A 19,294-nucleotide genomic window follows, 5' to 3' on the forward strand; every position below is an offset into this window, starting at 1 on the left:
AAGGAACCACAACCCTCAAATTTCATGGTCTCCTTTCTCTCTCACCTTTAACTCACATTATTGTAAAGAAACATGTTTACAGCAAATTCCTATTCTTCAGATCTCCAAAGAACCAACTGTACCTTCTTGTTATTCAGACTTTTTAGACGTATTCAGTAAAAAAGAAGCTGAAACGCTCCCACCTCATCGTTCCTATGATTGTCCTGTAGACCTCATACCTGGTAACCCTATGGATAATTCAAAAGTCGATTCTATCATCAACTGGCCTGTTCCCTCTACAGTAAAAGAATTACAGCGATTTCTAGAGTTCGCCAACTTCTACAGAAAATTTATTAAAAACTACTCTGAGATAGCTCACCCACTCAATCAACTTAACAGTAAAAAACATCCCTTCAATTGGAACGAGAAGGCTCAAACTGCCTTCAATGAATTAAAGAGAAAGTTTACAACAGCTCCTGTTCTTCAACTTCCAAATCCTTCATATCTTTATGTCCTTGAAACGGATGCTTCGGAATTTGCAATTGGAGCTGTCCTTTCTCAACACAAAACTCCTCAGGAACCTCTTCATCCTGTCGCCTTCTTCTCACGATCATTATCTCCTGCCGAAAAGAATTATCCTACAGGGGAAAAATAATTATTAAGTATTAAAGTGGCTTTAGAAACCTGGAGACACCTTCTTGAAGGTGCTCAGAACTCTTTAATCATATATACTGACCATAAAAATCTCGAATATCTTCACTCCAATAAAACGCTGTCTGCTCGACAAGTAAGATGGAATCTCTTTTTCTCCCGGTTCAACTTCCAAATAGTCTTTAGACCTGGGTCTAGAAACAAAAAGGCTGATGCCCTTTCCAGGATCCACAAAGACACTAAAATTGAACCTCCTCCGTCTACAGTCATTGGAATCTTATCTTCTCTTATTGACGACATAAAAGATCTCAGTGAAGATGCTCTTGAACTTCCTAAATCAATGAAATTATCCAAGAAAAACGGTCTCTACTATTTTAAAGACCGGATTTACGTACCTCCCTCTTTCAGAATTAAAGTACTCGAATTTATTCATGATTCTCCTCTGGCAGGTCATCCAGCTATAAAAAAGACCCTTGAATTGTCTAAAAGATACTATTGGTGGCCTCGTCAAGACCAAACTATTGAATCTTATGTCAAATCTTGTTCTGTATGCCAAAGATCCAAACATGTCCATCAACAACCATTCGGTCAATTATTGAATTTCCCGATTCCTGAACGACCTTGGCAATCCATTTCTATGGACTTCATGGTGGAATTACCTCCTTCTCATCATCATACCACCATTTTAGTGGTAGTAGACCGCTTCACGAAAATGTCTCATTTTATTCCTTTAAAGAAGTTACCCTCATCCTCTGAACTTTCAAAAATATTTCTTGACAACATAGTTAAACTTCATGGACTGCCAGACGATATAATTTCAGACCGAGGAACTCAAATTACCTCCAAATTCTGGAATGCATTGTGTGCCACTCTTCATATCCAACGTAAACTATCATCTGCATATCATCCTCAAACAGATGGACAAACTGAAAGAGTCAACCAATGCTTAGAACAATATCTACGCTGTTATTGCTCTCACTTACAAGACGATTGGATAACATGGTTACCCATGGCAGAATTCGCATACAATAACTCTTTTCATACCAGCAGCAAAATGACTCCATTTCTATCCAATTATGGATTTCATCCTTCCTCATTTCCTGCTCAGACAGTTTCTTCATCTAATCTCTCCGATTCGAATCAAATCTCTCATATGTCCTCTTTATTCAAGAAATTACATGAAAATCTAGAATTGGCCTCCTCCAATCAAAAGAAGTTTTTTGATACAAAAAGACAACCTTCACCCTCTTATAAAATCGGTGATCTTGTCTGGCTTTCCTCAAAGAACATCTCTACAAACCGTCCATCAAAGAAGTTAAGTTCCCTTTTTCTTGGTCCTTTTCCAATACTATCGGTTATCAACCGTAATGTTGTTAAATTGAAACTTCCACCTACTTTGAAGCTACATCCTGTTTTTCATGTGTACTTACTAAAGCCTCATCATCCTGACCCTTTCCAAAGAAATGTCACTACTTCTCCTGATCCCATATTGGTCCAGGGTGAAGAAGAATACGAAATTCAAGGTATACTGGATTCAAGGATCCATCGTGGCTCTTTACAATACCTCATCAGATGGAAAGGATATGGAATTGATGAAGATACATGGGAAAACTCCTCTGTCGTTCATGCTGACAAATTGATTTCCAATTTCCACAAGCGATACCCTTCTAAACCAAGTCAATAGCACCCAGAGGTTGCTCATTAAGGAGGGGGTACTGTCATGCCTTAACTATGGTATCCTCTTACTTCCTGGTTCCACGGAGCTTAGCCACACCCCTTTATGACACGGTCTCCCTATTTAATCCGACCGCACCAGCTGATCGACGCTGGATTATTGAACTACGTTCCGTACTCACGAACCGGCTACAACATCGTTGTGAAAGCCCTCTGTTACCGGACCGGACTGGAAGACTTTAAGTTCCCTTCACCTCTCCTCATCCACGACTAAAGCTGAACTCTCTCCTTCCAGGATAACCGCCTCTGAGGAGATCTCGGGAACCAGTGTTCTATGTGCCGGAAGCTAAGTAAAACCTCTGTGATAAGTGTTGCATCTCAAAGCTGTTATTTCCTGTCTCCAAAGTCCTTCGATAAAACAAACCCGTTACAGCTAACTTCAACTCATACTTTATCTCAGTTAGCTGCATCTGTCTTGCTTCAGTTAAAGTCTATGGAACAGCTATTGTAACTTCTTATCACCTAATTCATTTATAATACTAAGAGACTCTTTCTGATTCAGTGTCTGCTAATTACTACCATTTACTACTTAAAGCTACAGTGCCTGTAATTGTGGACTTCAGTTATCGTTTACTACTTAAAGCTACAGTGCCTGTAATTGTGGACTTCAGTTATCGTTTACTACTTAAAGCTACAGTGCCTGTAATTGTGGACTTCAGTTATCGTTTACTACTTAAAGCTACAGTGCCTGTAATTGTGGACTTCAGTTATCGTTTACTACTTAAAGCTACAGTGCCTGTAATTTTGGACTTCAGTTATCGTTTATTAATTAAAGCTACAGTACCTGTAATTGGACTTAAAGTCAATACCTTTTACTTTTGATAATAAATATTCAAACTATAAGAAATCTGCAGTTGTGTTCCTTCATAACAAATGTTTAGACGTGACAGTTTGGTTTATATTTTCTTTGTACTACTTGTATTTTTGGTTATGTTCTCCTACGCTGTCCCCCCCTCTCTTCACCCCCCCCCCGGAGCCTATGCTTGATCTACCTTCAGGGTAAACTAATACTGTCTAGATCCATGATAAACGATCATTTTCGACATCACACTGTTTTCACCCGATTCCAAGGACTATGCTGGGCCTACCACGTAGCATCCCATGCCTCACGACAATACAACCAAACTATTGACCCCCCATCTCCCCCGTAATGGCACACCAATTTAAAGGTCTCTCCATGAACGCAAACGGCTTGAACAGCCCGTTCAAGAGACATTCCGCGTTGAGAGAAATACACAACTCTAAAGCAGCTATTGTCTGCCTACAGGAAACCCACCTCTGCATAAGGAATCCTCCAACCTTCAGACCCACTTGTTACCCACAAACGTACCATGCACTCTCACCCCACAAATCTAGGGGCGTCTCTATACTATTTCACCAAGATTGGGTCTTCCAACAGTCTGAGATATACCAAGATACACAAGGCAGATTACTAATTTTAGTAGGTACAGTGAACGGCATTATGATAACGGTAGCCTCTCTATATGCTCCTAATGAGGCCCAAACCCCCTTCCTGCACACGGCACTCAACAAAGTGGCTAGCCTCAGACAGGGCCACACCATCATATGTGGGGACTTTTAATTGCACCTTAGACCCAAAACTGGACATCCAGAGGACCCAGAGTAAACAGCCTTCACACCAAGCCACGTCCCTTAGTCGTAAATTGTCTGCACTCCTCCATACACACAACCTTTACGACACCTGGCGCAACCTCTTCCCAAGCGGGAAGGACTACACATACTTCTCACCCGTACACCACGCATATTCACGCATTGATATGTGCTTGGTAGATACAGTAACACTACAAAACGTAGCAAATGTCGAAATTGGTAATAGAACATGGTCTGACCATGCCCCAGTTATCACAACGTTCAAAACCTTATACCCAGCAAGGGGCAGGAGTACGTGGAGGCTGAATGACGCCCTACTGAGCGAGGCGACAAACTGACCAACACTATCCAGCTATTTTATAAGGATCACACTAACGATGGGACGACCATCCCGACACAATGGCTGGCTCTCAAAGCCGTATTGAGGGGCCTTCTCATACAAGCAGGGGCGAACCGCAAAAGGAAAGGGAACCAAAAGAGAGAGCGCCTATTAGAGGAGCTCAAACAAATTGAGACCAAAAACAAACACAATCCCACTAAAATATTGACCGCCTTGACAAATAGAATAAAATCAGAATTACATACTGTGGCGAAACCGACCTCGCCACGTGTCCTTGGAGGGGGCTGCTTGCCCGCCTCTTGCATTTGGACTATGGCCCTGGGAGATTGGGCCATTTTACAAAACGTATTCGGCCCTAACAGAGTGCATGTCACTCATTCTAGCCCTTTAAACACAGTGGGGCCATTCGGTACTTGCCCTGTGTGAGCAGTGATACCCCCAGATAGCTATGCCATGGAGCCTATTCATATAATGAAAGACTATGGGAAAGACTTTGGCTCCATGGCAATTAAACTGTATTTGTGTGGTCTGCGTGCCATTCACCTAATAATGTGCACGCAGACCTGAGCTATCTGGGGATATGTTACATGTCTGTGTTTAATGTATAAAAAGTAACTTTATATATTTTAACACATAATCCTGTATTTAGGTCCCCACATGTGTAATGGAGTTTTGTCTTTGACCTGGGAGATAATTGGATTACTTCTCCAATTATCTCCAGGGCAGAAAGGAGGAAGCCAGGATGCATTGTGGGGATTTTTTACTTTTACTGTATGAGCCAGATTAAAATACTGCCAGCCAGGGGGAACAAAAGATACTTTTACTAACTTTTGAACCCCTGATCTGATTCATGCCATTTTTTAATATGTTGTTCCCCTGAATGGATTGATTGTGGATATGTATTTTTGTGAATGTGATGTATGGTTTTAAAGTTACAGAGTATGTGTGGAAACTGTATTTTTACTGTATGTAATAATTATGTTAATTGCTTATCTGAGGGGAGGGGATGTGTGGGTTGTACTGTTACTTGATTGGTTGTTTTATGCCTCCCCCTGGGTGTGTCCTGTATGTGCACAACTGTAATAAAAAGCAGGCTGGGTGTTCCAGACCTCAGATTCTGCTTGACCCTCAAACCGATGTGTCGTCTCGTTTTTGGGGGAATTGGATTGTATGCTGACTGCCAGGAGTGTAAGCGGTTTGTATGCTTTTCCTGTTCGGCTGATTCCAGGGTTCGTGTGTTTCCAGTTCGGGAGTTTACAGAATTCGTACAGTTTGCAGTTCGGGAGATTGGTGATTGCTGTAGCTGCTGGTCTATGGAAAAGGGGGATATCGCCTAAGCTGGGTTTTATCCTCTTGTAAGTGAAACGGTCCGTTACAATTGGTGGCAAGCGGCGGGATCGTTCCTACAGTCAGAAGGACAGCTACAGAACACCAATTCCTTGTAGTTACAAATTGAGGGCAACGTTAGCACTCGTGCAGCGCCCCTGGCAGCAGAGGTATCCAGCGACTTGGAGCAGACAAGTATGGAAGGCTCTGACGCTGAAGATTATGGGCTGGCCGAGGTTAGGCAGCGAGTGGCCCAGTATGGGGGTTATGTATCCATGGAGATATTCCAGGGGATCTGGAACCAGGTCATGGCTAAGAGAAACTCAAGGATGGACGGAGAGTATGCTCAGCGGAAAGAGTGTTACAGTAGCAGAGTAGAGGCTGCATCCGAGGAGGTTAGCCGTCTTCCCCTGAGGCGGCAGTGTGTAACCCAGGGAGCTAAAGGTGCCGTCCTTCCTTCCCAGCGGCAGAGTAAGTCCCAGGGAGCTAAAGGTGCCGTCCTTCCTCCCCAGCGGCAGATTGTATCACAGGGAGCTAAAGGTACCGTCCTTCCTCCCCAGCGGCAGATTGTATCACAGGGAGCTGAAGGTGTCGTCCTTCCTCCCCAGCGGCAGATTGTATCTCAGGGAGCTGAAGGTGCCGTCCTTCCTCCCCAGCGGCAGTGTGTGTCCCAGGGAGCTGAAGGTGCAATCCTTCCTTCCCAGCGGCAGTGTGTATCCCAGGGAGCTGAAGGTGTTGTCCTTCCTCCCCAGCGGCAGTGTGTACCCCAGGGAGCTGAAGGTGCCGTCCTTCCTCCCCAGCGGCAGTGTGTATCCCAGGGAGCTGAAGGTGTCATCCTTCCTCCCCAGCGGCAGTGTGTCCTGCAGGGAGCAGAGACCGTCAGTCTCACACCCTAGCAGCAGGACAAAATAATGAAAGGGGAGACAGCTGGTCCCCCTCTCCACCAGCAGAGAGAGTGTCAGGGAGAGGAGCCTGTTAACCCCTCTCCCCAGCAGCAGTTGACAGTCCAGAGAGAGGAGCTTGTTACACCCTCTCTCCAGCGGCAGCCTAACCCACCAAGGGGAAATGTTGAGCCCCGCAACTGTGCAGATGGGACCGTAGTCTCTGCACTTACAGCCCAAGGGGTAGGGACGGTCGATCCTGTCCCCCAGCCACAGAGCAGTGTAGCCAGAGGGGAGACAGTCGGTCTCTCCCTCCCACAACCAGGCTCCAACCAGGCTACTTCCGCGGTAGTACTGGTACCAGGGCAGAGTACCGCTGGTCTCTGCCCACTCAGCAACCCACCAAGGCAGACTACCAGTCCCCCACACAGCCGTGGTGAGACACCTGGACAAAGTTCTCCTCTACCCAGGTGTAGTAACCAGTTATTGTGGGTGGGCTGTACTGCTGTTTCTGTTTTGTGGGTGGGTTGCTGGACTAACCAGGGCACTGACCGGCAGGAGGTCAGATACCCTGTTAGTCTGGGGGGTAAAGGGGAGAAGTGTGGCGAAACCGACCTCGCCACGTGTCCTTGGAGGGGGCTGCTTGCCTGCCTCTTGCCTTTGGACTATGGCCCTGGGAGATTGGGCCCTTTTACAAAACGTATTCGGCCCTAACAGAGTGCATGTCACTCATTCTGGCCCTTTAAACACAGTGGGGCCATTCGGTACTTGCCCTGTGTGAGCACTGATACCCCCAGATAGCTATGCCATGGAGCCTATTCATATAATGAAAGACTATGGGAAAGACTTTGGCTCCATGGCAATTAAACTGTATTTGTGTGGTCTGCGTGCCATTCACCTAATAATGTGCACGCAGACCTGAGCTATCTGGGGATATGTTACATGTCTGTGTTTAATGTATAAAAAGTAACTTTATATATTTTAACACATAATCCTGTATTTAGGTCCCCACATGTGTAATGGAGTTTTGTCTTTGACCTGGGAGATAATTGGATTACTTCTCCAATTATCTCCAGGGCAGAAAGGAGGAAGCCAGGATGCATTGTGGGGATTTTTTACTTTAACTGTATGAGCCAGATTAAAATACTGCCAGCCAGGGGGAACAAAAGATACTTTTACTAACTTTTGAACCCCTGGTCTGATTCATGCCATTTTTTAATATGTTGTTCCCCTGAATGGATTGATTGTGGATATGTATTTTTGTGAATGTGATGTATGGTTTTAAAGTTACAGAGTATGTGTGGAAACTGTATTTTTACTGTATGTAATAATTATGTTCATTTCTTATCTGAGGGGAGGGGATGTGTGGGTTGTACTGTTACTTGATTGGTTGTTTTATGCCTCCCCCTGGGTGTGTCCTGTATGTGCACAACTGTAATAAAAAGCAGGCTGGGTGTTCCAGACCTCAGATTCTGCTTGACCCTCAAACCGATGTGTCGTCTCGTTTTTGGGGGAATTGGATTGTATGCTGACTGCCAGGAGTGTAAGCGGATTGTATGCTTTTCCTGTTCGGCTGATTCCAGGGTTCGTGTGTTTCCAGTTCGGGAGTTTCCAGAATTCGTACAGTTTGCAGTTCGGGAGATTGGTGATTGCTGTAGCTGCTGGTCTATGGAAAAGGGGGATATCGCCTAAGCTGGGTTTTATCCTCTTGTAAGTGAAACGGTCCGTTACACATACAATGTCCTTACACACTATGGAACAACATATGCGCAAACTAAATTTAACTCACTACATGCAGGGCAACAAGGCCGGCAAATTGCTGGCACGCCGCCTGAAGTCACGAAGCCTGCAATCCAAACTTCCGTACATGACATCATCAACTCACGAAAACTCTATAACCCACATGATATAGTGGAGGAATTGGCCTCTGTAACGGACTGTTTCAGCAAAAAAGGGGAAAAATCCGTTTAGGCGATAATCCCCTTTAGATAGACCAGCAGCTACTATAAGCACCAAGTTCCCGAACTCCCAAACTGCACGGATTCACCAACTCTCGAACAGCAGACACACGAACCCTGGAAGCAGCCGAACAGGAAAAGCAATACAAACAGCTTACACTCCTGGCAGTCGGCATACAGTCCCCTTTCCCCCAAGAAAGAGACACACTCCAGCTTCAGGGTTAAACAGCAACAACACTGATTTATTCACACACAGGCTTATATGAGATTCTCCCATGCAAGGGAGGGGTTTACAGTACACCAATCCAGTTTAAGGTACAACCCACACATCTCCTCCCTCCAACATATCTGTTAACACAATTAACAGGGACATATTTTTACCCAAGTTTTGGATGTGCCCTAAATACTTGGGGTACATCCACAAATCCAATATCTCCAGATAGCCCTAGTCTGGAGGGACAACATATGTTAAAATCAGCCCATTCGGATAAACGGTTCGGGAGTTATGGGACTTTAAAGTATTGACCGACCGCATGGGTAAGGTATCCGAAAACAGTTCCATGCATTTTGGCCCTGCGGTCGGTCACAACCAAGGGAATGAAAACAGACGAATTGCCTGTGTTATAGAGACTAAGGGGTATTCGTATGAATCCCCTAGTTCGTACGTTTCTTTCTACCGAACGGTGGGCCGTTCGGTAGTTTCCCCACGAAATCCTGGAAGTCTGGAGGTCTCAGCGGTGTTTGCCTAGTCGAGTGTCCGATTTCAGTTCCAGACACTCGACGGCAAAACACCGCTGTTCGGTAGTTAAAGATGGCCGCCGCCACGTGGTTGTTTCCCGAATGGCGGCCACCCAGAGGACACAGAATACATTACATGGATTGCCAATTACCTGTTTGCAACATTGTTGCAAACGGTAATTGGAGGCACACTTATTCTTGGGTGGTCTGATTGTTCGGTAGTTTCACTCAATATAATGAATGGAGTGATTCTACCGAACGATCAGATGAATGCTGCATATATATCACCCAGGTTAAACTTAACACATAATACATATACAATATTACAGGCAGTACACTAGAATATGCTTCACGGCCTTAAAGGGACAGTAGTCCCAAAAGTCCCAATCTGTTCCTAGATGCTTTTAAAGGGCCGGTAGCAGCAATATACATTATTACATGCTCAAATATAGTTTTTACAGTACAATATGTCCAGGGCCATAGTCGCAGGGCAGGAGGCTAGCAACCAGGCTTCTCCAGTCCACAGTGGCGAAGTTGGTTTCGCCACAGCCTCCTACTATGATTCGCTCTATAATCTACACAGAGCGAAGGACACTCACCAGCCCTCCAGTTCTGAAATTCTAGACGTCCTCAGCTCGGTAGACCTTCCCACCCTAACAGAAACACAAAAATCTTCCCTGCTAGCACCATTCACAGAGGATGAAATACTCCAAACCATTAAAACGCTCCCCAAACACGAAGCACCAGGACCAGACGGATTCCCTAACTCCTTCTACATTAAGTTGGCCACACACCTCACACCTCATCTTACCAATTTATTCAATCACATCAAGGACACAGGGAATATCCTGACTGAGATGCTCCTAGCTCATGTCATAACTCTGCCAAAACCGGGGAAACCACCCACAGAATGCGTTAACCTGAGACCGATCTCATTGTTAAATGCAGACACCAAACTATATGCAAAGCTCCTAGCGACACGTATCAAACCACTGCTACTGGGTCTGGTTTCCCCGGAACAAGCAGGGTTTGTCCCATCTCGACAACCAGGAGATAACACACGCCATTTCCTAAACTTGATTCAATGGGCACAAACTACTCAACAAAAAGGCATACTGCTGGCACTTGACGCTGAAAAAGCATTTGATCGCCTACATTGGGGATACATGTCAGCAGTAATGACCAAACTGGGGATACCTACACCATTTCAACATAGCATAATGGCTCTATACTCAAATTCCTCGGCCAAAGTATACAACACAGGGTTTCTCTCCAGGCCGTTTTCAATAACCAACGGCACGAGACAAGGCTGTCCTCTCTCCCCGTTAATTTTCATACTTTGTCTGGAACCGCTAATCAAACACATAAAACAAATGAATGACATCAAAGGGATACAAACAACCCTTAGGGACGATGAAAATCGCACTGTTTGCGGATGACGTTCTGCTGTTTCTTACTGAACCATCTCACTCCCTCCCCCATCTCCTAACATTACTAGATAGATATGGTAGAGTGTCATACTACAAAAATAATGCGAAAAAGTCACAGGCCCTAGCGATTCGTATGCCACACCACATACTGCAACTCCTCCAATCCAAATATCCCTTCGATTGGCGTAAATCTTCAATCTCATACCTGGGCATCCAGCTGCCTACTTCACCCACTCTAGTTACTAAAGTAAATCATCTACCCCTCCTGCAAAAATTAGACCTCCAACTCAAACAATGGGTCGACAAAGGAACCTCATGGCTAGGCCGCATAAACACAATTAAAATGATGATCCTCCCACACATTCTATACCTCTTTCGCACTCTCCCCATAGCGGTCCCAAACACGATACTAAAGAGATTTCAGTCCACTATTAACGCACACATTTGGAAACGGAAACCCCCCCGAGTTACACAAAAATTTACATGGAGGCCATTCTCAGAAGGAGGCCTTGGTATACCTAACCTACAGCTCTACTACAAAGCAGCAATCATGGCACAGGGCATAACAGTCCTAGAAAGTAAAACACCTCCCATCTGGCTGGCATTGGAAAATGCCTGTATGCCAAGGGGAACGGTGGAACACGCCCTATGGGCACGCCCAGACCAGCAACTGATAACTACCTACATGCTACCCCCTACAGCAAATTTACTCCGTATATGGAATCAGGCGCTGCTCCACTTAAACATTAGTAAAGACCTTATGTACGTAGCGCCACTAAAGATACTCACACTCCACACACCAGATTTGAACCTTGACCTGTGGACAAGACATGGCATCCACCGTGTCAGCACCCTGTTCAACAAAGAGGGCATAATACCATACCCAAAGCTACAACAGTCCTTCAATCTTCCCTCTAGGGAACTATTTACATATCTTCGCATAAAAAATATCCTACAAAACCGCAAATTACACAGGGACAGGAAAGCACAAACGCCACAATTTGTCCCCAAATGCCAAGGTACCTTAAAAGGCGCCAAGACACTTTCCCTGTGCTATAACTCCCTCATGACCGTAGGGGACAAAGAAACTCCCTCCTACATGAGAGCTTGGGAAAAAGACCTGAACATACCGGTAGAACAGGCCACATGGAAAAAAGCATTGAGTCAGATAAAAAGAGCCACACATAGTATTGCCCACAAGGAAGCATTCTGCAAATTACTTATGAGGTGGTATCTAGTACCATCACGTTTAGCACATATATACCCGGGTGCCTCCCCCATATGTTGGAGATGCCACAATGCCGCAGGCACGCTTTTGCATGTGTTCTGGTCATGTCCGAATATAGTGAAGTTTTGGGAAGAGTTGTAATTGTTTCTAGCACAGGGGCTAAGCATCGCAGTACCAAAGACTCCGGAAAGCTATCTCCTACATCTTCTCCCCCACTCTCTAGGGAAAGATGAAATACACATACTTACCCACTGCCCTCATAGCGGCAAAGATTGCAATAGCACACAGATGGAAAACACCACAAAGCCCTAGTCTAACTGAAGTCCTTACTCGCATTGACACGACGAGTAGATATGAACAAATGGCCAGCCGTCTTGAGAATAGAGAACACACGTACACTGTACGCTGGTGCAGATGGGCTCAGTTCAGAGCCCAACGGGAGCCATCCGAAGACCCATCACTACACGCTAGCCACTAAACTCCCCAGAGTAGATATCTACCCCAAGTTGTGATGATGTCTCTCTCACCATTGGATGTGATTTACTGTATAACATGATGTATCGGTATGTCCACATGATCAATTGTAAATGTCATAATAATCTGATGTGCACTGTATCTACATCTCATGATGTTAGTCTATTAACACCTGTGATGTACACACACACCCTTGTAAACTTGATCTGCGTTATCAAGAACCATGACTGGATCTACTAACAGGCTGTTCCCCTTCCCCCTTTTTCCTTCTGTATCCATGTTTATTTCACCCATGTATGTTGATGCACTTGAAAAATGTCAATAAAAACTAAGACATTGAAAAAAAAAGAAAACACATTTTTCACAAAACACAGAAAACACCACATATCCCCACAAATTATACATCCCTGGATAGCCCTGATGTTTTGACCGACCGCAAGCATGGCTTTCATGCCCAAAATAGTTCCACAGATTTAGGCTGTGCGGCCAGTCTATATTCTCCTCTATCCTGGAGATAATTGGCTTAAGTTGCTGTGGTAACTTAATTATCTGCAGGTACAGGAAATATCAGGAAAAAGGGCGAGGGAAAGAGGTACATTTTCCCATGGAAGTCACTATTAAGCATGTCTTTTTGTAGGGCCCATAGTCTTTGGGCAAAAGGCTGGCCATTAGTCCTCTCCAAAAACAAGTGGCGAAACTGCTTTCATCACACCCTACCTACACCCCTCACCCTAAAAATAGTGATGGTGGACCAATAACTATGTAGCTGTAAATAAATAAATAAAACTTACCATTTGATGTCTTCTTTTTTCTAAAATCTTCTTTTTTTAGCACCAAAAAAGGCCAAATAAAAAAACATAATAACCGTCACACTTTGAAAAAAAAAAAAAAACCTGAGCGCTTGCCCCACCCTGCAATAAGGCTTAGAGCACCCTGGTTGGTTGGTTTAAGCCATCCAATCAGAGTGCTTTGACAGGTAAATGAGGAGACTGACAGGTAAGTCTCTACATTTACCTGTCACAGCACTCTGATTGGTTAGCTTGAAATCCAACCAATCAGAGTGTTTTGTGTCATTTTACACAGCATGGGAAAGTTATTTGGAATTTTCCCACGCTGTGTAATTTGACTCATAACTCTCTGATTGGTTACTTCGCACGCTGTGTAAAATGACACAGAGCTCTCTGATTGGTTGGATTTCAAGCTAACCAATCAGAGTGCTGTGACAGGTAAATGTAGAGACTTATAAATAAACAAATTTAGACCACCCAAGTGCAGTGTGTGTACAATAAATAAAACAGTGTAACAAAGGATTCCTCTCAATCCTCAAGATAAATGCAAAAATAAGATACACCTAAATATATAAGCAGAGAAAAGAAAAACTCTTAGGTAAATAGCATATATCAACAAACGGCCCCTTGTATCAATATTGCACTCATAGAATGAATTAATTTTACGGGCTCATCAAATAAGTTAGATTTTCATGGATCTTCATGGATTCATGCAAGAAATATATAAATTGACATAGTACAGCACTGTTTGTAGAAATCACACGCATTATTAGGTACACTTACAGTCATGGGCGTCCGCAGGAATTTTTCCAGGGGGGGCATAATTGTAATGACATCCATGCTTGGCCCCTTTTTGACAGTGTCATGAAGGGGAAGAGCATAGTCATTATCGCATAAAGCCAGGGTGAATAGCGTTTTCACAACTATGGTGTCAGGAATACGTGTGACATGTCATGATTCCCTTTTATTCCAGAAGCTTGGTCCTTAAGGGGTTAAATTCATTTACCTGTCAGAGCACTCTGAATGTGTTCTAAGCCTAACTGCAAGGCGGGACAAGGCTTTATAAGCCTTCCCCCACCCTGCATAGCTCCGTGTGAGAGGAGCCCTCCATGGGTGAAGATTAATTTTTTTTTTCTGTCTGATTTTCTTTTTTTTTTTTTTTTTGCATTCAGGGTTTTTTTTTTTTGCTTAAAGTGCGACGGGTATTATGGTTTTTTATTTGCCCTTTTTTGGGGCTGAAAAAAGATTTTTAGAAAAAAGAATACATCAAATGGTAAGTTTTATTATTTATTTACAGGTACTTGGTTATTGGTCTCCCCTCACTATTTTTAGGGTGAGAAGGTAGGTAGGGGTTAATTAATTTTGTTTGGAAGGGGGTTAATTAATTTTGTTTCGGAGGGGGTGACTAGGAGTTCGGGGACCCCTAGTCACCTGGGGGGGTTAGATTTTTATCTAGGGCCCCCAACCGCTGCTCAGGGGTGGAGGCCGGGGTGGGGGAGGACAATAGGTCCCCCCCTTATTCTAATTTAGGGCCCCCTCCCACCGCTCAGGGGTGGGGGCCAGGGGGGGGGCAATAGGTCCCCCCCCTTATTCTAATTTAGGGCCCCCACCCGCCGCTCAGGGGTGGGGGCCGGGTGGGAGGACAATAGGTCCCCACCCATTTATTTTACTTTAGGGCCCCCACCCGCCGCTCAGGCGTGGGGGCCGGAGTGGGAGTAGATTAGGTCCGTCCCCCTTAATTTACTTTAGGGCCCCCACCCGCCGCTTAGGGGTGGAGGCCGGGGGGAGGACAAATAGCTCCCTCCTTATTTTACTTCATGTCCCCCACCCGCCGCTCAGGGGTGGGGGCTGGGGTGGGGCAATAGGTCCCCCCTTCAGTTTAAAAGCCCCCATTTGTGTGGCACGGGTGGGGGCTCGGGAGGGGAGACTTTTTTTTATAGTGGTATAGCGAATAGGGGCAGAATTTACTAATACTAAGTAATTTTTACTTAGTATTAGTAAATTTGTCTGAAAGACCAATTTAGGTATTTCAGCCTTTTGGTAGATAGCTCCCTAATACTGTGGGAATTAGGGAGTATCTACTTATTCATTCCCATCCATTGACAGGCTAAATAACTTAGATTTTATATGAATGTGTTACTTGATTGTTGTAAGTGTTGCAAATGCTTACAGCTGAATCCTGGCTATGTATGTATACTTTTTATTAAACTGGTATACAGTGTAACATTCTTCATTCTTCCACTGGGTAAATTAGTACTTCGGCAACTTTGGCAAATTCGGCACTTCGACACTTCGGAACTTTGGCAATTTGGCAGTTCATCTATTCGGACATTTGGAAGCATCTGAATGTCCGAATTGCCCCAAATTCGTCTGAATTGACATTCGGAACGAAACGAATTGCACATGTCTAGTCTCAGGTTCCCCCTAGTAATTGTGGAGCTGAGTTAATGAAATATGTGAGCTGTGAATGGCAAACATTGTGCATGTGGGTGTGTGGGGTACAGGGTATGATTTCAGCTAGTAGCCTAATTTTTTGATCAGTAAGAATGGAGCAGAGTGTAAGGTAAGGGGAATTGTGATAGGTAGAGAAAGAGGCTGGATTCATGCTCTGGTGGAACTGTGGGTTGTAAGTTAGAGGAAAGAGAGGTGAGGGGTATAGGGATATATTGGAGAGTGGTCTAATTTGTTGCCAGATTCTCAATGCTGGGGAAATGGTGGGGTGGAAGGATGGGTTGAGAAGGGTTTTACCCCTCTCTTGACACGGAATGGTGCACAGCAGAGCTTGGAAGCCCATATTTTGCTGGTGTACCCAGTGCTTTTGATTACTGGGTCGTGGTCATTCAAAAATCCTCGTTAGGATTACTGCCTTGTGATAGGCTTCCAAGTTGGGCAAACCTAAGCTTCCCTGTAGTTTGTGGCCCATAAGGCCTTGAAGGGAGATTCTGGGTTGTTTGTGCTCCCATAGGAAAGAACTGAACAGACGTGTTATGGTTGTGAAGAAGGATTTTGGTAGAGCAATGGGCAGGGTTTGTAACATGTACAACAATTTAGGTACGGTGTTTATTTTTAGAAAATGCTCTGAGCAAACCAGCCAAATAACGATTTGTGCCATGTGGCCAGGTCTATCGCTATAGATTGAAGGAGGGGACTCGATCTTTTACTAATCTATTTTTCCTTCGCTCACTTTGATCCATTCTACTGCCTTCAATTATTAACCTCATTATCTCCATTCTTCAGATTTAGATTTACTCAATGTGTGTCCTCCGTTTGATCCCTCCATCTGTCCACTGGCCAAACCGGGGCCTGATGAGTGTAAATTCGACAGTCCGTGTCCAAGTGGCAAAAAATGCTGTTGCTCCAACTGTGGCTGGAAATGTGTAACCCCCGTGCAAGGTAAGCGAGAATGTTCCTTACAGGTTTATCTGCACCAACACACACTTATTGCGTATAGTATATTGATCACATCATGGCTTCTCATTTTCTCAATTCTCTTTGGTTTTATCTCCTTCAAACACTTAACCTCCTAGTATTTGCATATCCTGATCCCAACCATTAGTTTGTTTGCCATTCTTTTTTTTTTTAATTTCTTTCTTTTTGTTTCAACACCGAATGCGGCTTGTGGCAGCAGCAGCCATTTTTAAAACTGTATTTTCCTTTAACATGTACGTACCACTTTAAGAACCAAGGGTACGCGGGTGTAATGTATTGCATGTCTATAGCGTTCGTATGCTGGCGGCATAAAAACCCGTCGGCATTCATGTAATCGTTCCACGAACAGGGATCTTCATCTCTGTTCGTGAAACTAACAAACTGCCGAGTGGAGACCACCCTCAGGAGGTTGTGTGGCTCTCGTTAAAGATTGCAACATTGTTGCAAACGGTAAATTAAGAGGATTCAGGGTGGCCGTCGTTCGGCTACTGACCACGCGGCGGTCGGCCATCTTGGATCCTTTGTTAGCCCAGCGGTATTTGGTCGTCGAGCGCCTGGAACTAAAATCGGCTGCTCGGCGGCACGAATACCGCTGGACTTCCAAGCCGTTCGGGAGCCCCGGTCTTTCGGTATTAGGTTTCTATGGAATCCTTCGGTAGTTTGAGGGGAACTTAGAAAATAAGTGTATTTTATGCGGCGTTCGGTTATTTAAGCTGGGATCGGAGCGGCACTTTCAGGGAATGTGCGCTCCGACCCCAGCTATCTACCGAACACCCGTTCGTCCAAATCTGACGAACAATATTCCATTTAGGTATTTTAATGTAAAATCTTGCTCCTGCTGCACGAGGGGATAATCCACTTAATAGTATATGCTGGTGGGAGTGTCCCTCTCGTGCAGCAGTGTATTATGGGAGAAATGTCCCTCTTGTTCAGTCTCCCACATAGTCCCCTATTTCCTCACCCCTGAATTGTCTGTAGGGAAACCCCTTGCATGGGAAATCCCATAAATACTGTGAGTGTGTGAATAAAACCTCAATTGACCTCCAAGCAATGTGTCGTCTAGTTCTTGGAGGGAAGGGATTGTAACTACGCTACCTGTCTTGTACCTGTCTTGGATTACCTTTCCTGTCTACCAGCGGAGATATCTTGGATAATACCTCTACTCCACTACAATTGAAGGCAAGCGTCCGGATCCTAACCACACAGCAAGAAGAGTTCGGCAGGAATTTAAATGAACTGAAGGAAAGAAATACGAATCCGTGAGTTAAACCATTTGGATGAAACCGGAGTTCGGGAATACAGAGAAACACACGAACAGCCGGTGAATGGAAACGGATTATACCCTTTTGAAACGGAACACATTAAAGGAATTACTGGAAGTGAGAGGGAGAATAGCAAGCAACAAAACCAAGGCTGTTCTAATCGCAGAGCTCATGGAAGGAGACAGAGCCGCAGCTGCTGCAGCACCTCCAAGGGAGGAGGAGCAAACCGAATTTGCTAAGGAATATAGGAGCAGGATGGCTTTGCTCTCACCAGCCCTAGCTGAACAGATGGCTGACAGGGTTTACACCTATGTGCAGGACTACATCATGCTGCGAAGGTCGCAGATGAACCAGCAAGCGGGGGAGGGAGGCACAACGCCTGCCCCTACCCTGCCCGGAAAAGCAAAGATTCCATACCAAGCGTTTAAAGCCTTTATGGATACAGAGGGCGACATTGATGGCTATTTACAGGACTTTGAACGGTTATGCAAGCTGCATGCCATCGGCCCTCAGGATCAAGTGCCCTTGCTAGCTGGTAACCTATCAGGCCGCGCAGCAGAAGCATACCGAGCCGTGCCTGAAGAGGACAGCCGGGACTATCAGAAGGTAAAACTAGCCCTCCTAGCACGATATGGCATTACACCTGAGGCATACCGACTGCAGTTCCGGGCACTGAAAAAACAAGAGAAGGACTCACACGCTGAGTTCGCACACCATCTACAGCGTGCAGCCACCAGGTGGGTTGAGGCAGCAAAAGCCATCACTCCACAGGATATCATGCAGTTATTGCTACTGGAACAGTTCTACACGAGCTTATTACCAGAACTACAGAACTGGGTAAGGGATCGTAAACCCTGTACCTTGCAAGAGGCCGCTAAACTAGCTGATGAGCACCAGGATACCAGACGGGAACAGCGCTCATCACCTAAAGTATACTCTCCGCCAAACCTTCCCCGACCTACCCCGGTAGACCATCCCCGACCAGGAGGGACCTACCATCCACAGCCTCCCAGATACAACAACCAGGCACACATCCGATGCCATACCTGTAACCAGCTGGGACATGTACAAAGAGATTGTCCCCGAAACAGGGTCCGACCATCCTGGCCCCCTCAAAGACAACCACCTGTCCCTTGAGCAGCAGTACACTGCTATCAGACAAGAGCATTTGCCCAGCCTTCCACCACCACCCAGATGGAAGAACCACTAGGTACCCTCCACGAAGTGAACCCGGTGCAAGCGGCCTCTGACAACCGCCAAGGCCACCGACAAGTGGTCCATGGCCCCTCTTAATCACACTGTCCTACCCTGGGATTTCCCGTTAGAATTTGGTAGCGAGGTCGCCCTAGACCCGTCCCTACAGGTTTACAAAGACCGGATAGATAGGAACCAGGCAGGCCTAGAAGGGGAGAGATATGCTTGGGATAAGTGGTTATTATACCGGTACACTGAGAAAGTAGTAGCT

General features: G+C 45.2%; 1 protein-coding gene across 1 annotated transcript in view; it reads left to right on the forward strand.

Annotated features, from left to right (window-relative positions):
* LOC134586018 (cysteine-rich motor neuron 1 protein-like) overlaps window positions 1-19,294 on the forward strand; it is a 158,884-nt gene that overhangs the window by 78,414 nt on the left and 61,176 nt on the right. Inside the window, exon 11 of the mRNA XM_063441520.1 lies at window positions 16,376-16,531. Coding sequence (XP_063297590.1) covers window positions 16,376-16,531 — 156 coding nt within the window. The remainder of the gene's footprint in view (window positions 1-16,375; window positions 16,532-19,294) is intronic.

Source organism: Pelobates fuscus, chromosome 2, assembly GCF_036172605.1.
Source record: "Pelobates fuscus isolate aPelFus1 chromosome 2, aPelFus1.pri, whole genome shotgun sequence".
NCBI classification, from domain to species: Eukaryota; Metazoa; Chordata; class Amphibia; order Anura; family Pelobatidae; genus Pelobates; species Pelobates fuscus.